The sequence below is a fragment of the Trichomycterus rosablanca genome, chromosome 8, assembly GCF_030014385.1.
Source record: "Trichomycterus rosablanca isolate fTriRos1 chromosome 8, fTriRos1.hap1, whole genome shotgun sequence".
Lineage (NCBI taxonomy): Eukaryota > Metazoa > Chordata > Actinopteri > Siluriformes > Trichomycteridae > Trichomycterus > Trichomycterus rosablanca.
This window is the reverse complement of record NC_085995.1, coordinates 33,854,545-33,878,709: the sequence shown is the minus strand read 5'-3', so window position 1 is coordinate 33,878,709 and position 24,165 is coordinate 33,854,545. Positions and strand designations below refer to the sequence as shown.

At 38.9% G+C, this 24,165-nt stretch overlaps 2 protein-coding genes across 2 annotated transcripts; one reads left to right on the top strand and one right to left on the bottom strand.

The window, feature by feature from the left end:
• Nucleotides 1–822: 822 nt before the first annotated feature.
• On the bottom strand, nucleotides 823–5,309 carry LOC134319101 (cytochrome P450 2F2-like). The gene is made up of 9 exons (XM_063000099.1): nucleotides 5,133–5,309; nucleotides 3,262–3,424; nucleotides 3,017–3,169; nucleotides 2,759–2,919; nucleotides 2,456–2,629; nucleotides 2,215–2,350; nucleotides 1,588–1,775; nucleotides 1,354–1,495; nucleotides 823–1,252 (listed from the first exon to the last, which is right to left on the bottom strand). Exons 1-9 carry the CDS (start codon nucleotides 5,292–5,294, stop codon nucleotides 1,071–1,073), a joined length of 1,461 nt encoding a protein of 486 aa, XP_062856169.1. The 5' UTR covers nucleotides 5,295–5,309; the 3' UTR covers nucleotides 823–1,070.
• A 3,870-nt stretch (nucleotides 5,310–9,179) lies between these two features.
• Nucleotides 9,180–22,151, top strand: e2f4 (E2F transcription factor 4). Its single transcript, XM_063000766.1, has 10 exons — nucleotides 9,180–9,607; nucleotides 13,413–13,522; nucleotides 14,284–14,445; nucleotides 14,822–14,865; nucleotides 15,309–15,373; nucleotides 16,375–16,642; nucleotides 17,734–17,895; nucleotides 18,090–18,137; nucleotides 19,066–19,110; nucleotides 21,556–22,151. Exons 1-10 carry the CDS (start codon nucleotides 9,452–9,454, stop codon nucleotides 21,669–21,671), a joined length of 1,176 nt encoding a protein of 391 aa, XP_062856836.1. The 5' UTR covers nucleotides 9,180–9,451; the 3' UTR covers nucleotides 21,672–22,151.
• The last annotated feature ends 2,014 nt before the right edge of the window (nucleotides 22,152–24,165 follow it).

Below are 24,165 nucleotides of genomic sequence, written 5' to 3'. Positions count from 1 at the left end.
GGAAGGATGTATGGAGGGATGGATGGATGGATAAATGGATGTATGGATGTATGGATGGAAAGGTAGATGGATAGATGTATGTATGTATGAATGGATAGATGTATGGATGGATGGATGGATGGATGGATAAATATATGTATGTATGTATGTATGTATGTATGTATGGAAGGATGTATAGAGGGATGGATGGATGGATAAATGTATGGATGGATGGATGGATGGAAAGGTAGATGGATAGATGTATGTATGTATGAATGGATAGATGGATAGATGTATGGATGTATGAATGGATAGATGGATAGATGTATGGATGTATGAATGGATAGATGGATGGATGGATGAATGGCTTTAAATTTGTGATTCCCCATTTTGTGTTTGTCTCCATTGTTAAGTTACCCATATTGCACCTAAGTACCCGTGCTATTTGGGTTACTCTTTTTAACCAAAACAGTGGGCTGAATGGGTGGAGACTGTTGAGTGGTCACAGGTGAGACAATAAAGTGCCATATTTTAAACCCAACCACAGTAGACTTTTATTAAAGTGTTGCAGTGACAAAAAATAAAAAGTTTAAAAAATGAAATGCAGCAGGACAAAGCAAATATCAGTTGCATTGTTGCTGCTATTGCTATTGTTTACAGTTACCTGGGTTTGTTGTCAGCGTCTCACCTTTATGCGACCCTGACCAGGATAAAGAGTTTGATGACAGTGAAAGGAAATGGACTGTGACTCTGAGTTAGAACACAGTGGCAGTAATGCTGCAGTGGATTGAGTAATATTGTTAATGTGAATGTAAATCGTGTATGGTTAAAATAAACAGACTATGACTTTGAAAACTGATTTATTAACATTAATCAGGGTCCAGAAAAATATTTGTAAAATAACAAAAAAAGCACTTTGTAGAACTGTAGGGCAAAACTAAAAAAAAATTTATTAAGAACAGGCGTAAATTAACAACTACAAAAACTCTAATCAATCTTTTCCTATTGAACCAAGTTCAGTGTCAAACCACTATGTATTATGTTTTTAATTCTTGTACATTTTTATTTCATTAAAACAACACTACACTGCCTCACTGTCTCAGCCTGACCTCCATCCTGTATGGCTTGGGTGTGACTGTTATTCCATATATAGGAGTAAAATCTGGTTCTCCTGCGTCCTCAGGCCAAACAAACTTAAAGCGGCGCAGCAGGGTGACCAAAATAAGGAAAAGTTCCATGCGAGCCAGACCTTCACCCAGACATGTACGAGGACCTGCAAGAAAAACACACACACAAAACCACATTTTACCAACCTTACCTGGGTTGACCTGGCTTTAAATTATTATGTTATTTTACATTGGCTTAACTTCTCACCTGCAGAGAAGGGTGTGAAGGCATCAGGCTTCACAAACTGGCCCTGATCGTTCAGGAAGTTGGCTGGGTTAAACTCGTGAGGAAACTTCCACTGACCTTCTTCATTCAGCACTGAGGAGAGGTTGGGGATGATTATAGTTCCCTGAAACAACAACAACGTAAAAGAAAGAAGTAAAGAGAACAGCACGGGACACAAATGAGAATGGTAAGCCTGGTACACAAGTGAGGCGTCACCTTTGGGATGCTATAGCCCATCAGTTGGGTATCAGCTGTGGTACAGTGGAACACACTCAGAGGGACAGTATCGGCGATGCGCTGAGACTCGTGGATCACTGCTTGTATGTATGGCATGTTGTGTCTGTCATCAAAAGTCACCTGAGCTTTTCCTTCCAGAACCTCATCAATCTCCTGCTGGCATTTCTCTGGAAACGTGAGCCAAAGTTTATACTGCATATTTTTTTATTATCTTTGTATGCATTTTACCCCCTTTACTCCCAATTTAGTGTAGCCAATCTGCTGCTGGGGACCCCAACAGCGTCCAAGGGGGGTGTATATTCATCTGATACACACTCCCTCCGACGTGTGTGCAGTTCACCAATCCCTTGTTATTCACCCATACTTCAGTGGATTTGCGCGTAAGGTTGGCTTCCCACATGGAGAGCCACGCCCTGTCTTTCCCACCCAGCAGACTGGAGGCCTGGAATTTTGTCTGTGGGACTGGAATTATGCCTGCTAGAGGGGACCCAGCCGACTGGTAGCAGAGCCTTTATACTGCATTTTAAATATTTTTATTATTCTGCCCACTCCACACTGAAGTAAGCAGACTGATAATGAAGTGCATAAGTCATTCAGATTTCCTACCTTGAATGTCTGGATGCACCATGAGGTAGAGGAACGCTGTGAGGAGGGTGTTGGAGGTGGTATCGGTTCCAGCAGCATGAAGGTTTAAAATAAATCTCACAAGCTGTTCGACATCAAAGGAAGATCCCTCAACTTCCTATTAAAAAACATATCATGACATGAAATAATAGTAAGTGTTTTGATAAGATATTAATTCATTCTTTATTCTCGATCAACATGCTTTGTAACCATAATTTCAAACCTTATCAAGTTCATCCAAATAGCAGTCAACAAGATCTCGTGGCTCTCCTGGAACTCTCGTCTTTATGTGTTTGCTGATCATGGCTCTTGTCATTTTTTTAAGGGTATCAAAATTATCAAACGCTTTCTTAAAGGGAAGGGGCAAAGGTCTCAGCAGTGGAAGCATATCGTAGATCTACAACATATGACAGATTTAAGACTCTGACACTGTCTCATCCTCAAACATACTGTATACAAGAGCAAATCTACTGAATATTAGCATGAATACAAACATTTGTGATTGGGCAGCGATACAAAGACTTACCATTGCCCATGGTCCATTAGCAATCTTAGTCAATTCTGTAAACAGCCGAATATAAATTTTAAGGGTTTCATCATCGTACTCAAAGCGAATGGCAAATAAAACCAGCGAGATGATATTTGATGCTGCACTATGGAACAAAGTCTGAGGACTCATGGTGCTTCCTAAGAAAAAGAAAACAAAAAACAGGCTTCATAAATCCAAGCAGATATTTGATTGGAAAGCAAACAGAACAAACTGAATTTAACAAAATGATAATACCAGCATGCTTTTCCAATTTGGCAATGAGGTGTTCAAGCTCCCCCAGAATCCTGTTCTCCATAGACTGCTTCCCCAGGCCAAAGTTTCTCAGAGTCATGAGGGCAAAGCGCCGATGCTCCTTCCATGGAGCACCATAATCAGCAAATATGATTCCTGTCACATTTAACCCACATTAGTAACCTATAATATCAAATAATCTTTAATGATGACCTTTTTAACACTGGTGCAGTGGTGTAAAACCTCACCTTTTCCTTCAGTTACATGGCTGACCAATGAGTTTTGTGGACGTCCTGAAAAATCTGATGATTTGATCACCAGAGCTTCTTTTATAGTTTTTAAACCATGAAGAACAACAGCTGGCCTGCTCCCAATATAGATGCTGTAAATGTTCCCATAACGTTCAGCTAACTAAAAAAATACACCAGAAGTTTGCAGTTACATAAGAGCAGTGGTTTAGTCCTGTCTGAAGTAGTGGTCTAATGCACAAATTGTTTAATAAAATTAAATTTAAAATACAGCTAAAGAGCTGCTCAGGTGGCACAGCGGTAAAACACGCTAGCACACCAGAGCTGGGATTTCGAATACATCGTATCGAATCTCAGTTCTGCCATACGGCTGGGCTGGGCGGCTGCATGAACAACGATCGGCTTGGTAGGATAAGAGCATTACGACCACTGCTGGCTGCTTGATGCTGTCTGCACAGAGTCGAGGAATAATACTGATCAGGGTGTGACTCTGTGCAAAAGGCTGATCCTCATATGAACTCGCCTCGTGCAGGTGAAAAGATGCAGTCGGCTACGGCACACGCATGATAGTTTTGCTCTCCTCAATCGGGGCAGGGGTCAGCTCCAGTAGAGAGGAAGCAAAACACAACTGGGTAAAACATTGGATGTGCTAAAATCGGGAGAAAAAGGGAGAAAATGCATTTAAAAAATACAGCTAAAGACTGTGATTAAATTGTCGTTTCAATGTTAGTATATTCGTTTTACATCATCACAAGAAACCAAAATAAACATCGGTAAGAAAAGTTCATATTTGTATTTGTAACAGGCCATGTAGCTAGAAATACAGGTCCACCAGATGAACAATGACCAAGTACCATCACCAATAAGCCGGTAATAGGTGGTAAAGCATTGCTAAATGTATAAAACGCAGTGCTTGCTACAGAAGAGAAGTAGAGATTCACAATTAATGTTTGTTTGTTTGTTTATTAGGATTTTAACCTCATGTTTTACACTTTGGTTACATTCATGACAGGAACGGTAGTTACTCATTACACAAGATTCATCAGCTCACACAAGGTTATATTGAAGACAGTCATGGACATTTTAGTATCTCCAATTTACCTCACTTGCATGTCTTTGGACTGTGTGAGGAAACCGGAGCTCCCGGAGTAAACCCACGCACACACGAGGAGAACACAGAAAGGACCCGGACCACCCCACCTGGGGATCGAACCCAGGACATTCTTGCTGTGAGGCCACCGTGCCGCCCCCACGATCAATGTGATTTCCTTTACCAACCCTAAAGCAATGGCGGCTGGACACAGTGCATGCTACACTATGCAATGGGACCTAATGGAATTTCTGTCTGAAGCCAGAATTCACCTAATTAACTTTCACCTCGTCTGGTGAGCTTCAGATATCACATGGGTGAAAGATCCATGTTGTAAAAGGTCTGTTGTTTTTTTTGTGTCTGCTGTGTTGTTATTTTGTTTTGTGTTTAATTCAAATGATGCATTGTGGCAGTATTTATGTATACAAAACAGTTAATGCCAGTAGGAAACTGACAATGCATCTGTCCAAGTAAGTGGTGAAAGCAAATTCTCTCTGCAGATAAAGTGACGCCTGTTTTTATCCTTTACTAATTTTCATCATATATTTGTAACATTTAAGCAACATTTGATACATTTACTTTATGCTGTACAACTCAAGTTCTCAGATCTCATGCACCAAATACCCAAACAGAGGGTTTACTGGTTGTCAATTAAAAATTGTCCAGAATATAAAAATATGGACATGCTATTCCAAGTAAAGTAGATTCTGCTATCATTGCAATAACAATCAAGTGTATTTAATATGAGCTAGACCAGTATTTAAAGAATAAGACACTTTACCTTTTCAAAGTCCTTTAGAGGATTCTTGAGATTAATTTGCAAAAGGTTCCCGAATATGGGTACGACCCGGGGTCCAGGTGGGAAGTTCTTTGGTTTCTGAATCCTAATGATGAGAAAGAGGAGGCAAAAGCAAAAACCAAGAAGAATCCAAGAACCCAACATGATTGTCGTCCTGCGGCTCCACACACTGCAGACCTTTAGCATGCAAAATCATTTTACTTTACAGACTTTAATGTCTGGTAAATCATTTACAGAACTGGGATCCATTTCAGCTCAAACTCTAAGCTAAAAGAGTTCAACAGAGTTCAATGCTCTTATTTGTTATTCATTTGATGTTTTAAGCACTTACCTTACATTAAATATTTTGCTTATACTGAATATATTTAGAGAATTTAGTACAAAACCCAGTTCTTTCCTTTTATTTATGAGCTGTCTGGAATGAGGTGCAAGGTGCATTAAAATGTTGCTTTGAACAAAAGGTGTAAGTGGACATCGCCTTTTGCACATATGGTCATACTGATACAGAGATACGGTCATGATGTTTAATCTTTTGAGCTGTATTTATTCAAATAGACTTAAATATAAGAAGGGAAGGGATATTTAAGGGTTTAACATTTTGAGCAGAACCTCAAAAACTAAACTATGTCTGGCACTGCACATCAACTAATACCTGGCTAATACCTTTCCTACCTTGAAACATTGTGGTGCTATGAGGGTACTTTTCAGAAACAGGGACTGGTAAGAGTTGAGGAACAGATTACTTTAGACAAATATAACCACATTTGTGCATGCAAAGTCAGATCTCTGTTTGGGGCAAATATCTGTTCTGAATGCTCTTGACTGATCCAGCCTAAGCACAGGCTCAAACCTTTTAATTTTTTAATACTTTTTAATTCCTTTCATCATTTTGGGTGATTAAGTGTAGATCAAGTGTAGAGTGTAATTTCAGTGTGTAAAGGGCAAGGGTCCTCAGATGACACTGTGTCAATACAGAGTTACATGCACAAATGCCTTATAAAACTTTACTGTGCAAAAGGAAGACTTATATTTTCATGTCCGGAAGCAGTGTCGAGTTTTTTGGGCTCAAAAGAATCTGGGATGGACCATCAAACAGAGGAAACGTGTATTTGAGTAAGACGAATCTCCGGACCAAAGATAAAAAGGACCATCCACACGGGTTATACCAATATCATTAATACAACAAATGTAAAGAACCCTCCAGCAGTGACAATCAATTCATTTGTGATTAGTTTTGTATGTTCTCCTTATGTATGCATGGGGTTTCTTTCATATTTACTCTCGCCTTTTAAAAGCATGCCAGTAAGTGGACTAAAATTGGCCCTTGGTGTAGATCAGGAGTGCCCACCACGTCGATCTAGGAGTGGACGCTGGTAGATCGCGCCTCATTCCTACAGGTCAACGTGATTGACATGAAATGTGGCCACTGTTTATTTAATTTGCGGTTTGCCTCCACCTAGTGGACATTTTGAGAAATGGAAGTTATTACAGGTTAGAACGAACTGGCGCATGTGCTCCCCATCAGTGGCGGCTCCTGCCAAATCTCTCGGGGGGCAATTGTTGCGATGATGGCCAAGGTGACCCGTTCAATGGCTAAATTAAAGCTTAAATAATGAACATTAAGTCATCTGTCAGTTTGCCCTCACAAATAACTTTGAACATGGAGAGAGACCAGCTTTACCATTAATCATAAAATTAAGTAAAGCCTTCACACTAACAATTTAATTCAGTCTCGGTGCAGCAGATCCAGAATAAAGATTGGGGCATCGGGGCTGATGTGCAATGAATAAAGAAGTACAATTAAACAATTGGGAAGATACAATAAGTGCAATCACAATTCACAATTTAAAAATTATATTACTTACTTGTAATTTACTTGTAACTTATATAATTTCCCCCCCTTTGTAGATACTTGCTTGATGTTTGAATTTGGTCTGGGTGGCCCTAATTCTTAAGTTGCTAATTTATCCTGATTACTTCGACGACTGAATGACACGATGGAGTTGCTCCGAACTGAGGTAATGGTAGTCATGGTGACGAGATCGCGACACCAGGTTACGTGTGACGCAAGCACGTAAGTGCGAGCCCTCCCGAAACCCATTCAGATTGTATTGTAGCGCCTGCAGTTTGAAAAGAGGAGCCTTAACATGAGAGTCTATGAGAGCAATCCGGGGCGGCACTGTACGGAACACAACTCGACGCTGATTGAACTACGATATTCAGAGGCAAGACAGACTCCAAAACAGTCACAGCTGTGATAGAAAAATTTCTTCCCTTTCGCCCTTTGGTGGTGCGTCGCCCGATCGCCCTAAGGAACGAGCCGCACCTGCTCCCCATGGCTTCTATCCGGGTTTGAAAACATGCCAGTAGGTGTAGTTGCCGCTCTAAATTGCACCTGTATGTGTAAGTGATTGAATAAATTAGTGTTTGAAGCTTTGAGATGGTTTGACGCGCCCTGTCCAGGGTGTAATTTTGTCTTGCACCCAGTGTTTGTGACACATGCTTGCCCTGTAATGCTGAATATCAATATAGGCAATTGAAGCACATTTAAAAAATGACCTGTTGACTGAAATAGTAGATCTCAAGCCACAAAAGTGTGGGCACCCCTGGTGTAGATAAATAAACGTGTAAATGGGCGAGTATGTGGTGCCCTGTAATTGATAAATGGTCTCAGGTACTCATGTTCAGCAGGCTTAAGTTCCCTCACAAGAGGAGATTGAAGTACAGTTTTGAATGTGCTTTGCATCAATTACAGCGTGCTTATTAGTTTATAATAGGGCTGTAACGATACACTCTACCCACGATGTGATTCACGATACTGGGTTCACGATACGATTTTTTCCCGATTTTTTATTGAATTTGAAGACAAATTATGACAAAGTTTCCTTTTATTATTTCTCTTAAAAAAAGAATTTGTAAGAAGAATTTGAAAGTATTTGTGATTATCTTTTATTTATATTTATTTATTTACATCTTTTTTTCTGAGGTAGGTGCAAACTATGCAAAACAATTTTGAATTAAGCCCAATTTGGATGAAACAACCGCGAATTTGGCAACCAGGCGTATAGCGCCAATGACGTCCACCGAGCGAGGTGAATAGCGCCAGTGCCCTCTGCTGTTTAAAGTGAATATTGATTCATTATACATGTAAACCGATTTGAGTCGTGGAATTTTTAAATCGGTTATTAACTTTATTGTGGTGCATCGTTACATCCCTAGTTGATAACATTGTAAAATTCAGTGTGCCTTAAAGTTACTCTCTATTTATTCTCTTTGGGTGACCAGTCAAATAGAACTATTATTATAACAAATAACTAAAAGTTTTTATTCACAATTGTAATGTGAACCCTTTTTTTTACATCTAGGTTAGTAATGAGGAACAAAAAATCACATTGTCAGCACAGTGGACTACTATGTTTTTTTATATTAAAACAGTTCAGCGGGAGTACGTCGTATGGAATCCAGCTCTGCCTTGCCGGCTCGAGGCTGAGTGGCTGTATGAGCAACGATTGGCCTGTTGTTCAGTTGGGGGGCGGGACAAATAGCCGGATGTGGGTCTCTCTCTGTCAGAATGCGATTACAACCTCTGCTGGCTGATTAGAGGCACCTGCACAGAGATGAGGAAGAGTGCCCTTAGGGTGTGTCTCTCCGCATGCAACGCTAGGTGGCACAACACTCATCAATGTGTGGGTGGCAAAAATGCATCCGGCTGCTGCCCATGTCTCCGAGGGGATACGGGTTAGCTTCGATCTCCTCGGTCAGGGCAGGGTTCGGCATAGGCAGAGAGGAAGCACGATGCAAATTGGACAATTGGATGCGCTAAAGGGGGAGAAAAAGCCAGTTCAGCTGTATTTCGGCTTTGCCACCGCACCCACTGCGGACCCAATAAATCAACTAGTGTAAAGAATAGAAGTACTGTACTGTAGATTTTATTTGGTGTTTGTGCGCCCTCTAGTGGAATTAAGAGTTGCCTGCAGTCTCTTTTTTGATCTCGATTCGTCCCATGATGCATTGCTGCTTCAACGGCTCCAGTCAATTCAAGCAGAAGTGCAGCCCGGTGTGAGAAGCTTCCAGCGTGCATGTGTGTGTGGGCTGCCGTTCCTCGCTGTGTCGGTTCAGGAACCAGTGTGTTTAAAGCGGACCGGAACCTAAACCGAGCTTGGCCGGGCAGTACAGAGGGCGGGTTGAGCTCAGTGCTATGGGATCTTGTTCGGCCTGTAACGGGAAGCAGAAGGTTTAGGCGCCAGAATCGTAGTGCTGAGTCGGATACAAACACACACTGAGCTGAATTCAACAGCTGGATGGATTTGGATTCTGGACGAAACGAACCGGGAGCGATGGGAGAGTCCATACAGCCGGCCACACCGAGCCGCCATGAGAAAAGTCTCGGACTATTAACCGCCAAGTTTGTAACTCTGCTGCAAGAAGCCAAGGATGGAGTTCTGGACCTTAAAGCTGTAAGCGTGACGTTAGCCTGCTAGCATGCTGCTAACTTACTTACTTACTCATTCACTCACTCTGCAGTTTGTGTGCTGTAAATTTATACATCCCTATAAATGAATCCACGTTCGATTTAAACCTAACATTGGTTAAGATCATTTTGTTCAAGTTTTTTGCTTTGGTTTGCCTAGTTGAACAACAATACAAAAGTTGTCCGTGGCTTGGTTCCAAATTCCTCTCTGTTTCCTACATATGTGCCCTACAGTAGCGGATAAGCTACTGTTTTCAGCACTGTAGTTAGTGTACTAGGTGGTCAGTAATGAGGCATTTGCACTTCAGCCGAGAAGTTGGCTGCTGGGTAGCGAGATGTTCAAAGCATAAAAGCCTGCAGTTATCTTATATTCGCTTTGTAAAATATAATGTTTTGTAGTTGTTCGGTTTCGTTTTAGCTCTTGTTTAATCCAGGTTGTGTTGTAAAAGAATAATTTCTAACCTAAAAGTTGACTAAAAGTAACTGCGTGTGACTTAAGTACTTTAGTTGTTTCCAGTAAAACCGCGATACAAAAACTGTTCAAATTCCTCTCTGCTCCCTACATATGTGCACTACAGTAGCGGATAAACTACTGTTCTCTGCACTCTGTCTAGTGCACTACATGATCAGTAAAACTACATTTGCACTTTCGCCGAGAAATATCTACATAGAGCTAGTTATCGACATGGTTAAAGCATAAAAGTCTGGTTTGCGTGCAGTAAATTGCTTATTCATTATACAGTTGATAAAATAAAATGGGATTTAGTGAACTACTGTAATGTAGAACAACTTTTTTAAAGCCAAGGGCCCCTTTGTGTCAATTTTCTTACTGTCCCTAATAGACTTATTTAATAAAAACAATTAGACAGAGAGATAAATACTTTCCTTTGCAGGAAATTTCTTTGTTACATCTGCCACACAACTTGTTACATACATACAACATTCACTGACACAGTATAATAACAAGCTTTAAAGATTTACAGGAATATCTATATACATACATCTATATACAGGGCAGTTGTAGCCTAGCGGTTAAGGTACTGGATTAGTAATCAGAAGGTTGCTGGTTCAAGCCCCACCACTGCCAGGTTGCTGCTGTTGGGCCCTTGAGTAAGGCCCTTAACCCTCAGTTGCTCAGACTGTATGCTGTCACATTACTGTAAGTCGCTTTGGACAAAGGCGTCTGCTAAATGCTGAAAATGTGAATGTAAATATACATGTTAGATGTTGGTGTATGGATAGCATACACTTTTGGTAGGTATTTATTATACATAATTATGAATTATTGAGTCTGACTGCAGCTGTTAAAAAACACTTTCTGTACTGTTCAGTCCTGTTTATAGGAGGAAAATGATTCAAATTTTAATGATAGAGCCAAATACACAAGTTTTATTTTTCTGTTTTTATATTAATTATGTGATAGTTTTCACTCAGGTACTCATGTTCAGCAGGCTTGAGTTTATTCACAAGAGGGAGATGGAAGTACAGTGCTTCACTTCATTTACAGTGGCCTTAATAATTTATAACATGTTAAAATGTATTGTGCATTAATATTACATTTATTCTATTTAGGCGACCAGTCGAATAGAACTATTATTGTAACAAGTAACTGAAGTATTTTTTTGTTTTTAATAAGTGAACCCTTTTCTTTATATTCAAGTCAGTAATGAGGAACAGAAAAATCACTGTCAGCACAGTGTACTACTATGTTTTAATATTAAAATAGTTAAGCTGTATTTATGAAAGAAGCCTTTTAGTGCATAATTATGGCAAACAGTCCTCGTCCTCCCTCTTTGACAGCTTTAGATATTTTTAGTTTGTTTGCTGTTCGGGTGTTTAAAACCAGCACATCACTTTGCACTGAATTATTAAGCTGTAATGTGTACTACCTGGTGGCATATATCCTGTTTGTATTGTTATTTCAGGATTCATTCTGGTTTTCCTCCAGTCTAGTCGTATCCAGTTACCCAGTTATATCTCCTCTGCTGCTGCGGATTCCTACCCTGGTTGAGGAGAGAGTCAGTTAACAGTCTGAATTCTTACTGTAGGCTTTCCCCTCGGTTCAAAACAAGCTTTAGCTGCTGGAAAATAATGTAAATAACATTTTAATCGACAGCATTAATATTGAATAGTGACTTTGTAGGTTCTTGGTTAACCAGTTATTTAGTAACATCCTTAGTCTGTAACCAGTATTGGCCAATACTTTTGTTGGGTATCATAATTAGTGTAGGGATTAAAACAAGGCTTTAATGGTATAGAGATTTATATATAACCTTTTCATTCAAAAAATAAAATGATCATTTACCACCCCTTTGTCCCAATCCGATGGGTCCAGATTCTTCGTAATCACTGGACACAATGGATTATTGTTCTGACAGTCGTGATCTAAAGTGTAAAAGGAATTTCAATGCTAGTAAGGTCAGTGTTTTCTTAAGAAGTATACTTTTTGTTTTTAGATGTTTCAGAACAATTGTGTTGTGAAGCTCTGTTCAGCAAAAAATAAAAACCCCTTTACTAAAATCGAGAGCCGTTAACCTTGGTGTTTAAGCATTTACATAAACCCAAATAGACAAATCAAGTCAATAAATTTGCTGTACAGTTTCCGACTAATCAAAGTGAAATTACTTTGAAAACAGTGGGTTTTGGGGTTTTCCTCTTTATATACAGACTGTTTAATGAGTGTACATTAATTGTATAATTAACAATACTTAAAGAATACAATTAAATACCATCAGCTTAATACCGTTCACCACCAAGGCCCCAGGCTAGACTTAGAAGCTTATAGAACATCACAATTTGAAAGCCTATATCAAAGCAGACGAGCCTTAGCTTCACACCAGGAAACAACAAATAGTCTCCAAAATACCACCAAACTCCAAGGAAAAAACAGCTCATTCATCTGTCTTCAATAACCAGTACACTATAGGCCACTAAACCAAAACAGATTAAGCCTTTTGAACTGCAGACAAACCCAAGCTCAGATACATTAAACATCCTGTCAGACACACCAGTTGCTCCTTCAGTGGGAACTCAAGCAACGAGTAATCATATTCATATTCATATTCTGAAGCCTGAAATCAAAGAACACCCCCAACTGACTACCATAAACATTTCTCCATCATCAGAAAAAAGTATCCAAAACACAACCAGATCTACACAGATGGGTCCAGAACAGAAACACATGTAGGAGCAGCTTTTCCTGCTATCGACCACAATCACAGCATCCACCTACCACAACTCTGCTCTATTTTCATGGGAGAAGCATATGCTATACTACTCGCCAGGAATTTCATACAAAACAGCCCTCACAAAAGCTTCCTAATTTGCAAGCCATGGAATATTTAAAACAGACCCAGACCACCCCATTATCTCAGAACCATTTGCAACAGCAAACCAAAATAGTTTTTTGCTGAAAACTGACTCAGAAAATCAAAAAATGTATAGTCTTGTGAGGAAGACAGAAAAGGAATACCACTACCTCTCACTGGACCAATCAATTTACAGAAGATGCCATATCAGCCATTCAGACTTAAACTTAATCCTGCTGTAAACCCCATAAGACAGAACGACTGTAGGGAAGACACTTTATGGACCTATTTGAAAAGACTATAATCCCATGAGCTGCATTTAAAATAATTAGAATTTTGTTGTAAATGTGTTTGCCGTGAACGAATCATGTGTTAAGGTGGCAATAAATAGCAACTTACCAACTAACCAAAAGATTATTCCTTAGAATTTACACCTGTGTTCTAATTGAAAATATTTTCCTTGTCTTTTGTTTTGCCACCCAGGCTGCTGATACTCTGGCTGTCAGACAAAAGCGGCGGATATACGACATCACCAACGTTCTGGAAGGAATTGGTCTGATTGAAAAGAAATCGAAGAACAGCATTCAGTGGAAGTGAGTTGACTAAGTTCAGCTACAGCTAGTTTGAGCAGTACTGACTGAATCAGGCACCAAAACTAAAATACAATAAAACAGTGTTTGTTTTTGTAAATTTTTTATTATTATTTTGGAACAGTTACTTTCCAGTCTTTATCAGCTGACCATCATTAGTGACCATGAACTGAGCATATATTAATAAGTAGGGAGTAAGAATGAAATGCAAGTCTCAAATAAATACATAAATAATAATTACAAATAAATAAATAAAAGTAACTCAGGAGCCAGATATTTATGCAAGTTTTGCTACGCCTCCCAAAAGTTTCATTTGATGTTTCTGAGAAAGTAAATACACATTAAAAAGACTTTAGTAGTAATTCCACATACTTTTAACTAGTGTAGTGCAGTATGTAATTTGGGACACAGCACACATTTTCCATCCTGAGGATATCGGAATTTAAAATCGTTGTTTCCTCTGAATCAAAAAATGTTACAAGAAAATTGAACAAGCCCATGTACATGACCGCTATATAGTGCTCAGTAAACAGCGATTGTTAGCAGTTTATCTGTTTTGACTGAGCTCTGATTTTTGTGTCTCACCTGCTGTTTTTTTATTTATTTATTTATTTTTATTTACTGGCTCTGCTCCCTCAGTGTACAGCAAGAAATTGTACTGGCTCTGTTGTGTTTGTGCATTCAAGTAAATTACCAGGTTGCAAGGGTTTGTTCCAAATTGATCATGGTATTCATAGTAATTATACTATGTGTTTGTGTTTTAGGGGTGTAGGTCCTGGCTGCAACACAAGAGAGATCGCAGATAAGCTGATTGACCTGAAGCTGGAACTGGAGGATCTGGACAAAAGAGAACATGAACTTGACCAGCAGAGGGTCTGGGTTCAACAAAGCATCAAAAATGTTACTGATGACTCACAGAACAGTCCATATCCTTCATTTGACCATTTTACATTATTTAACTGACTGATTTAATATGATGCACAAGAATCCAGAGCAAGGCTGCTCGAAATTATTTTTTCCTTCAAATATAAATGTGTAAGATCATGTGGTCTCTTCTTATAGCCAAAATGAACGGCTCTTTTAAAAACAAATTTAATGTGAACTGCTGGCCAATAGCGCTGTAAAACACCTTTGACCTCTGCGCCACCTGAGCACCTTTCTTAAGTATTTTTTGTTGTTAGGATTCGGTGCATATACACACTCTCACTCTCTCTGATTGGTTTAATGGGGGGTTTCTGTATAATGATGGGGTTTTGTATGTTGTGTGTGTGTGTGTGTGTGTGTTTCCTTAACAAAAACAACTCTGGCTTATGTAACACATCAGGACCTTTGCAACTGCTTTAAAGGTCAGTATGCACTCTCAGTAACACAGTCATGTAGTCTGACTCAAACTCTACAGCTTATATCTAGTCAATATTCTGACTATTAAATTATATTAAATGATGCAAAATATTCACATCTTTGTAAAAAAAAAAAAAAAAGCAGCTTGTGGTTTTTGTTCAAGATTTAAATCATTATTTATGCCTTAAGTGTTCTGTTCGGATAAGAACTGCAGCACTTGCTCTCAGAATGAGTATAAAAACTGTGCGGGCAAGTTATAAATCAGTACTGTCAGTCTGTTGCTCCACTTTCAGTTCCAATAGTGTCAGTTATTGATAATGAATTTAAGACACTGAACTGAAAGCATACAAGGACTCATTTGTTCAAACAAGGAAATTGTTGGTTAATGGTTAACATTTTAAATCAGAGCCCTGCTTTAATACGCTCTACTTTTCTTTTCTGCCACCAGGTGACACTCTGCTAGCAATTCGGGCTCCTTCTGGCACACAGTTAGAAGTACCGATACCAGAGTCTGTAAGTACAGTGTTTAATTTTCAGTTTCAGCTTTCAGTTTAGGTTTCAGCTCAGAACCACTGATTACTCATCTTACTTAGAAATGTGCATAACGAATTTCTGGCCATATGTGATAACCACTGGGTGGAGGACTTGCTACCAGTTTAGTGGTGCCATCTTTTTGGCCAGAGTCCACATAGTACTGTGTCGACAATTTCCTTCCCTTTTGGGATCACCTTCTGCTCTAATTCCACCACAAGTCTTTGCTGAAATGCCCAGTGATGTTCTGTTTAACTATTCTATTTCTGCATTTTCCCTTTTTCTCAGAATCTGGTCATACCCAATTACTCAGTAGTCTCTCCTCTACTGCTGCAGACCCTGACCCTGAACAAAAAGGGCCGTACCTAACCCTCTGGCACCTGTGCAGTTTTGCCACCCACTTAGTTTCACCTGTATGAGGCGGGTTCACACAGGGATCAGTATCGCCCCTGAAGAGTCACTGAGCTCCATTATTCCCGTATCTTTGAAGACCAACCAGCAATGGGGAATCCTCTTGGCCCGCCCACCCACACATAGCCAATCATGTCTGTGTAGGCACCAGGCCGCACAATAGCAAAGCTAAGATTTAGACTTGTGAGCTTGAGATCTCAGCAGTGGTGGGCTAGTGTTTTTTAGCGCTGTGCCACCTGAGCGCCCATGCCCAGTGATGTTTGAGGGAAACACAAATGTAACGCATTTAGCAAATTATATAATAATAACTTTCATACATTCATGTGCATTATATGACTTTCATTACTAACTTCTCAGCCAGCATGGGATAGTGCAGCTAGATTTCATGTAAAAAGGGATAAACGTGCTCCCCTTGCTGTCCCCCTACATGCTACACAGTAGTTACTGTAGTTGATTTTGGTGAAAGATTGATGTTATGAATATTAAATTTAGTTTTTTATGGAATCTATTAAACAGACCCCTGGAAATTGGTAATTATTGCTTAATTTTACTTGTTTTACTTTCTCTTGTAGGTAGTTAATGGACAGAAGAAGTACCAGATCCACCTGAAGAGTTCCTCGGGTCCCATTGATGTTCTCTTGGTGAACAAGGACCCGTCCAGCTCCTCTCCGGTTGTCCTACCCGTTCCTCCACCAGAAGACATGCTGCAGAGCCTCCCAGCCTCGGCCTCCAATGCTTCTACCACAATTGCAACCACCAAACCTGCAGGAAACAGTTGTACAAGTTCAGCACTGAATACACAGACTCCTGCCAACACAACTGCCGCTGCGCCTGTTACAGGTTTCAAATTTGTTTAGAATTATTGTGGGTTCTAGTACAACGTTTTTTTTTTTTTAATAGTCGGCTCATATAATTATGAATGGCACCAAGAATGGCAAAGTACTTAGATAAATAAGTAGAGAAACAGAATGAATGCTTTCAGAATGCTGTAGTACTTCATATGATTAAACAATAGCATCGGACTATGTACAGTGAAGTAACAAGTCCCCAGGTACCTTTATTTGCCATCAAGATGGCAAGAGGAAAAAAATACTAGTGAAGACTTAGTGATCTTAGAAATTTTTGCTGGGACAAGCAGATGATGGGGTCAGAATTTGATCTGTGAAATACACCAAGAGAACAGTACCTGCTAAAATGCTTCAAACCCACAGTGAGGGAGTTTGGTGGTCCATTTGGCTGTTTTTACAGTATAGAATGTTATTGTCATATATCCATAAACATGTGTACCGTACAATGAGATTATTTTCCCCCCTGGCATATCCTGTGTTGTTTAGACGCTGTGGTCAGAACGCAGGATCATCCATTCTGCAGCACCTCTGCAGCCAAGATTTGAACACACAACCTTATGATTGTCAGCCCAAAGCCCTAATCAACAAATGCCACTGGGAGAGTCATTTCAAATGAATCCATAACAGGGGTGTAAAGTACAATGCACATGATAAAACCATATTTTGTTAATTTGATATGAACTGTATTTAAAACCAGTGTGAAAAACAATACCTCAGAGGGTTTAAAGCATAAATTGTCAAGCTTTGTTTTCTTGGCAAACATTGTCCCAACACTACTAAACTAGCACCACCAGTCTAAACCATCAACACAGGGTGGGTTACTAATCCATGGATTAGTGCTGTTCACCAAATTCTGACCCTACCCTTTGCTTGTCTCTGCAAAAATCACATTTCTGATTTGTTCCTGTAAGTCTGTGCCTGCTATTGCCCCAGCTTCCTAATCTTGGCTGGCTGACTGTTGTAGCCTGTCAGCCTCAAGATGCTTTTCTGCTCCCGTTGTTGTAAACAATAATCATTTCAGCTTCTGTAAGCTCTCATATCTCCTTTCAGTCTTCTAACATTTTTACTGTTGGTGTGTCTTAGGTTTGGTAGAAGCGCCCAGCACTGCTCTATCAAACATACCAGCCAGTCAGACTTCACCAGAGGAAAGCCAACAGCTACAATCATCTGCCTCATTGGACAGCAGCTCCTCCCTTCCTGAATCCTCAACAGTCTTTGAACCAATTAAAACAGACCCATCAGAGTGTAAGTGCAAATTTTTCAACTTAAATAAATATATATAATATATAAAATCTATATTATCATGGGAAATTAAAGAATAGTGAACCTTGTTAAGTGATTAAACTTTAAACCTTTACACTAGCTTTCCTTCTGTTCTGTCGACTTTCGCATAATACCCAACAAAACTGGTTACTCTGTTCTTGTTTGGATTCCTGTAGTACTGGACCTCCCCAAAGAACTGTCAGAAATGTTTGACCCTACTAAAGGTAAGACATTTAAAGCTATCTTGAAATGTACAGCACACACTAAACATGATATTGAGATTCATCACATTCTTGGGAATGCAAATTGCTCTCTTACTGGTATATACAGGAAAAAATATATACATGTTAGGTCAAAAGTTTACATACAGGTGGGGGGCATGTATGCATGACGGTCTTTGGTGATTTCTACAATCTTTTCATGACTGAACAAATGGAACACAAACTTATTTGTTCACTAAACTCTGTAATTAACCTGCTAACCAATAATGTACTAAGCAGTCTTTGTTGTATTAATGTTGTTGGTTAAAAAGGGTCATTTAAATACATTTTAAACAGCCAATGCTTGATTTCAACTGAAAGAGGAGCTACAGATTTCCACACACACACACTTGAGAGCTCAGACTGTCAAAATTAGTCCCCCCAGTTATTCCAGTTAACTGACACTGCACTGCATTGGATGATGAGTGTTATTCTGTCACTGCTCGAGTTGCTTACCTATTACAAAAATGCTCTAGTATCTGTTAAAACCTAGTCTGGAACACACAGTATCAACATGTTAAAACTTTGTACATTGTCGCACTCGGGTGATGCAGCCCCAGGGTATCCACACAAACACAATTAGCTGTGTTTGAGGGAGAGAAGGTACAAGATGGGGGCAAGTCACATGGAGCTTAGCGTAGCTTTCTGTACGGGATATGGCTCTGTGTGGGAACTCGACACTGGCAGGTGATAATAAGCAGCCCCAGATTGGACACGTGTTGGAGGGGTGTGTGGTAATCTGGCTTTGCTTGTGCATGCGGTAGCAGATTCACAGTTGGGAATCGGAAATGACTTAATTAAGGAGGGAAATAGATCAAGAGGGAAAAAGAGGTCACCTGATACAAACTGTGCTGTTGCTGATCTCTGCTCTGTGTTTTTTGTGTGTGTACAGAAATCATGAGTGCAGATCTACTGGAAGAGCTGATGTCATCAGAAGGTAAAACTGGCCATAAACCAGATCACCTGTACATAATTTACTACTGAATATAGACGGTGCTTTATTAAACTCTGACTGTTTCAAACCTGTAAAAAGTCAACTGTAAATTTTGAAGATATGTATACTATCCATGTACAGTGTTTTATTTATTTTACAATAAAATAGTAACTTTCCATTTGTCCATTCTGAAGGCATTTAAAAAAATCTTTGTATGTTAAAAGATGTGTGGCAAATTAGAATGTGTTAAAAAAAAAAGTATGGGGGCGCTCCTTTACTGAGATCTGAGTTTGAATCTCAGCTGTGCTATCGGCTGTGCTATTGGCCGGCCTACACGGACACACGATTGGCTGTGTCTGCATGGGGAATAGACAGTTCTCAACTAGGGCTGCCTTATTTCTACTGCAATTTACTAGATGCCTGCAAGATGCCTGCACAAGGCTCTCTGTATATGATACTGCAGTCTTGAGCAGGTGAAAAAAAAAGCAGTGTTTTGTCATTTCAATTATTTATTAAACCCTGGGCTCAGGGCAGGAATACCCTAGACCAAGCACCAATCCATTACAATGCTTTGGTCATCTCCCCTTACACATAGCCAGTCATGTCTGTGTTATTGTTCGACTGTCTGATCGATAGCACCAACAGGTAGTGGGTTAGTGTGTCTGAGTGCCCTGTTTTAGAAATTGTATTATTAGTTTTTTTTGGGTTTTTACATGTTGTAATCTTGGAGTGTAAAACTTCATCTAAAGCATCCAGAAAATATGTATTTTATTTTCATTCTACATGGGACATTAGCTCTGAGTCTACTGCAACCCTGTCCATGATAAAAGGCTCCCTGGAAATGAATTAAATGAACTAAATATATTATTTTTTACTAGTACATTTAGCCATATTTTCCAGGTGTAGTTTGTGTGACTATATCCAACTAGTTGTACTTTTTATAGTATTGCATAGACTGCAAAGTCTTTTAAAACCATACTGCTATGTGTAGCACAACATGGACAATTCGTGCTTTCGGGTATGAATTTTAACTGTGCTCAGCAGACTCACTATTGACTCACAATTGGTTGTGTCTGAGGGACAGAAGGTTGGACTGCATCTCTTTGTCCATTGTCACTGCAGTGTGACCTCTGCTGTCTGGTCAAGGCAACAGCACAAATAGGATACACAGGGCATAGTGTGATTCGCCGTCAATGGCATGTCATTCTGTGCTGAAATTCGATGACTATACTGTCCGATGGGATGGAGCCAGCCTGAGGGTGGTGCATGCAGCTGAGACATTGCAATAGAACATTAGAAATTACCACATTGGCAGACAGTTATGTGTATATTATTATGCTATTAAGTAGTTATAGACTCACCTCACCACTGCTTGATCTGTTGTATAGTCTAATTCTGTGTGAAGAGCAGCTGTCTGCCTATTTAGATTTTTGTATTTATTTAGATATTGACTTTTAAAGCGGCAGTGGTAGCTCAGTGGTTAAGGTACTGGATTATTAATCTAAGGCTCACTGGTTTAAGGTCCATGTTTGCCAGGTTACCACTGTTGTGCTCTTGAGCAGGGCCCCTAACCCTCAATTGCTTGGATTGTATATGCTTACAATTGTAAGTCTGAGAAAAATGTCTGTTAAAAGCTATAAATGTAAATCATTGTGTATTATTACATTGCTTAATATGCTTTTTGCTAGTCTGTACAACTTTTGCAAGTATGTACAACTTTGCAAAATGTAATTCTATTTAATACACTTTCCATGTGCTCATATAAATTACATAAAGTGTTGCATATCATTGTACCGTGTACATTAAACGTTTATATACACCTGTAAAGAACATGCTTTTTTTGTATCATGTTCATGGTTTCCTCTTGACTGAATGGTTGGAACACATAAAAAATCCTGAAATTACATTTTTATAAGTTAATTGTGGGTTTTCTGAAACATATTGGTAACAAAAAAAATAATAACCTGCTCTGAGTTTTTCTGTCTTTGATATTAATAATAGTAAATTTGAGTGGTGCTTTGAAGTGCAGAATTTCGAGCAAGGCCCTATAAAGTGTACACACACATTTTTGACAACTGAATATTCAGACTGGTTTGGCTACTTTGAAATGTATGAAATTTGAAAAACACTGACCAGTCTGCTTGTCTGGGGGAAGATAAAAACTACATGATGTGTCATGTGCTGTGCTGTCCTCTAGATGTGTTTCTAGACTATTATATTACCTTATTGAGCATTACAAATACTAAACAGTTACTTATCAGTACTAAACAGTTTATTATTCTGCTTGTATTTTAATGCTTTAACATATTTCTTTCTTGCGATCTAACCACTAAAATTCGTATAGTAGTTTGTTCCTACGCTTAATAAAAGTCCGCCTGATGTACCTTTTAAGGAGAAGCAGCTCAAAAATAAATCCATTTTTTCATTCTCTTCATTTCTCTTTCATAGTTTTCTCTCCGCTCCTCCGCCTCTCTCCTCCTCCGGGCGACCATGACTACATCTATAACCTGGATGAAACCGAGGGCCTGTGTGACCTTTTCGATGTCCCTATTGCCAACCTCTGACCTTCAAGCACATGCTAAGAGTAGTGTTCCTGTATTTAAAAAGAACCAAACAAACCACCTTTTTGAACCGTTTGTAGAGGTAAAAAGTGTGGTTCTGTTTCAGATCCATGTGAATAAGCTGATGTACGTGTGTGTATATAGAGTTGTATGTCTTATTTTTGTTCCTCTTTTGTATACCCCTTACCCAAAGCTGCAATCTACTGAATAACGGCACACGTTTTCCTCACCCGCTGCCTGATACATGCTTTACTCATTCCTGTTAGATTTTATTAACTTTTGGCTTCTTATTGAATTTTAAATGACTGTACACAGATCTGACTTCCATACCCCAAATGAGTTCATACTCATCTTAAGAACATTGTACTTTGCTACATTGCTACTTTGTTTTTAAATACATATATCTCTAGAGCTTGAAGATCAGTCTAAATAATTTGATAAACACCAGATGTGTTATTTACATAAACCAGATCTATTTCCTAACCTTGGTGAACGTTGAGTTCTTTGTACATGGCAACATTTGCTTACATGGTGTCTTAGAGCTTGCCAGTCTATATTTTCATAGTAGTTCGTATTTTACACCTATAATGGACATGTATCTCATGGCAGTCTTAGATTCTTTTTTTAAACTTTTCTTTTATTGTGATTTGTATTTTGGTGCTCAGGCGGCACAGCGGGCTATTACACTAGCCCACCACTGCTAAGATCCAGGTTCGAATTTTAGCTGTGCTGTCGGCGGGCGGTTATCCACACAGATATGATTGGCTATGTCTAAGGTGTGGCCGGTGGTCAAAGCCCTGGATTGGATTGCACCCAGTGTTTCCTGGTGGAACTGGACCCTCTGCAGCCCTGACAAGAATAAGCGGTTGATAAAAATGTAATAAACAAATGATTAGATATTTTCTGTCTTTAAAAAATTTTCAAAATGTGAAAAAGAGAAGAGATCTAGGCTCATGATAACATGAATCTGATTTAACTGTGGATACAGTCACCCATGTTCCAGCAGGTAATAATTAATGACGCCTGGTTTTGTTTCTTGGTTTATGTTTAGTTATTCGGATAAGTCCCCCCTCCCCCAACGTAACCTGATAACTCATCTCACCCAAACCAAATCATGTCTGTCATAATTACTAATGAGGAACTAGGTCATGCCTCAAAGTTAATCATTAAGTTAACATTATGAAACCTTTTTACACTATTAAACAAGTTCCTTTTTGCAAATTCTGAATCCAGCAGGTTTTTGGAAACCCTCTAATAATTAAACAAATGTTGACTTTTTAATATGTGCTCCAATAATTCAGTCAAGACTGCCATGACATGCATGTCTCAAGTTAATTTAAACAGAGTGACACTCTAACTATAAAAGGCTCCAATTCTTCATATTTAGCTTTAAACTGATCTGTAACCTTGCTACAACTTTTATTTGTAAAGTATTATATATACATTAAATTTTTTCACAGCTTTTAATTTTGCATATATGTTTATGCAAAGCATCAACATGTTAAACCATCCGATTTGAGCTTATAACTGAAGGGCATTTCATGTGATGCTAAAACATCAATACCTGATGTGTAGTAGTCATAGTCTTAAAACATACAAGTGCTGATTACACTTTTATAGATGACACTTTCAGAGGCACTGGTTACAGTCGTTGCTGAATGCAATCTTTATTATTTAAAAAAAGGAAAGAAATGTTCTACCCTTAAACAAAACACAGGGAGGTTTCACACCTGCTTTTTGTTCTGGATCAGAGTGTAATTAAACCTGGAGTTTGGTACGTATGTATAGGTAGATCTGAAAGCTCTTGGTCTGTCTGAAAATGGTCTAGGTCTGTCTTACAGGTTTTACCACGTGTAAATGTGAATTGCTTCTGAGGCTGAGCATCAGATAGCGAGATTTATAGAACATGGCGTTACGTTGTGTTTAAGGTTGACTGGTGGGTAAAAGGATGCTGTGATCAACTAATAAATGCAGAAACTGTATGTTGCTTGTATACAGCCTACAGATTAAAAAAAATATCTTTTTTTTAATCTACAATAGGAGCAAGGGGGCATTACATATGTAAAGAGCTGCTTTGATTACAAGCTGCCAAGTAAAAGTAGCACCAAAGGAATTGAGAAATTAAACAATAGTTATGAAAATGCATATCTGTTAATCTTATATTTTTAAGCTAAAATTTCCTGCACCTAAGAAAGGTTTGATAAAATATTATCAAATATTTGTAAACAGTTCATTCATAATGCAGGGCATTAACATACAATAATTAGAGGCTTTTATATACATTCTTTTCTTGAAACAACTATCAGGTTGCTTAAAGCAACTTAACCTTGTATAAATAAAATGAGTACATGCATTTATATTTAAATTCTTATTACTAAACCTGGTTTGGTCTTTTCTGTATCCATTTGAAATATATGTGTGGGTAACTTAAGCTATTAACGCTGACTAACATACAGATGGATCACCAATTTCAGGAAAATAGAAAAGCAACACAGTG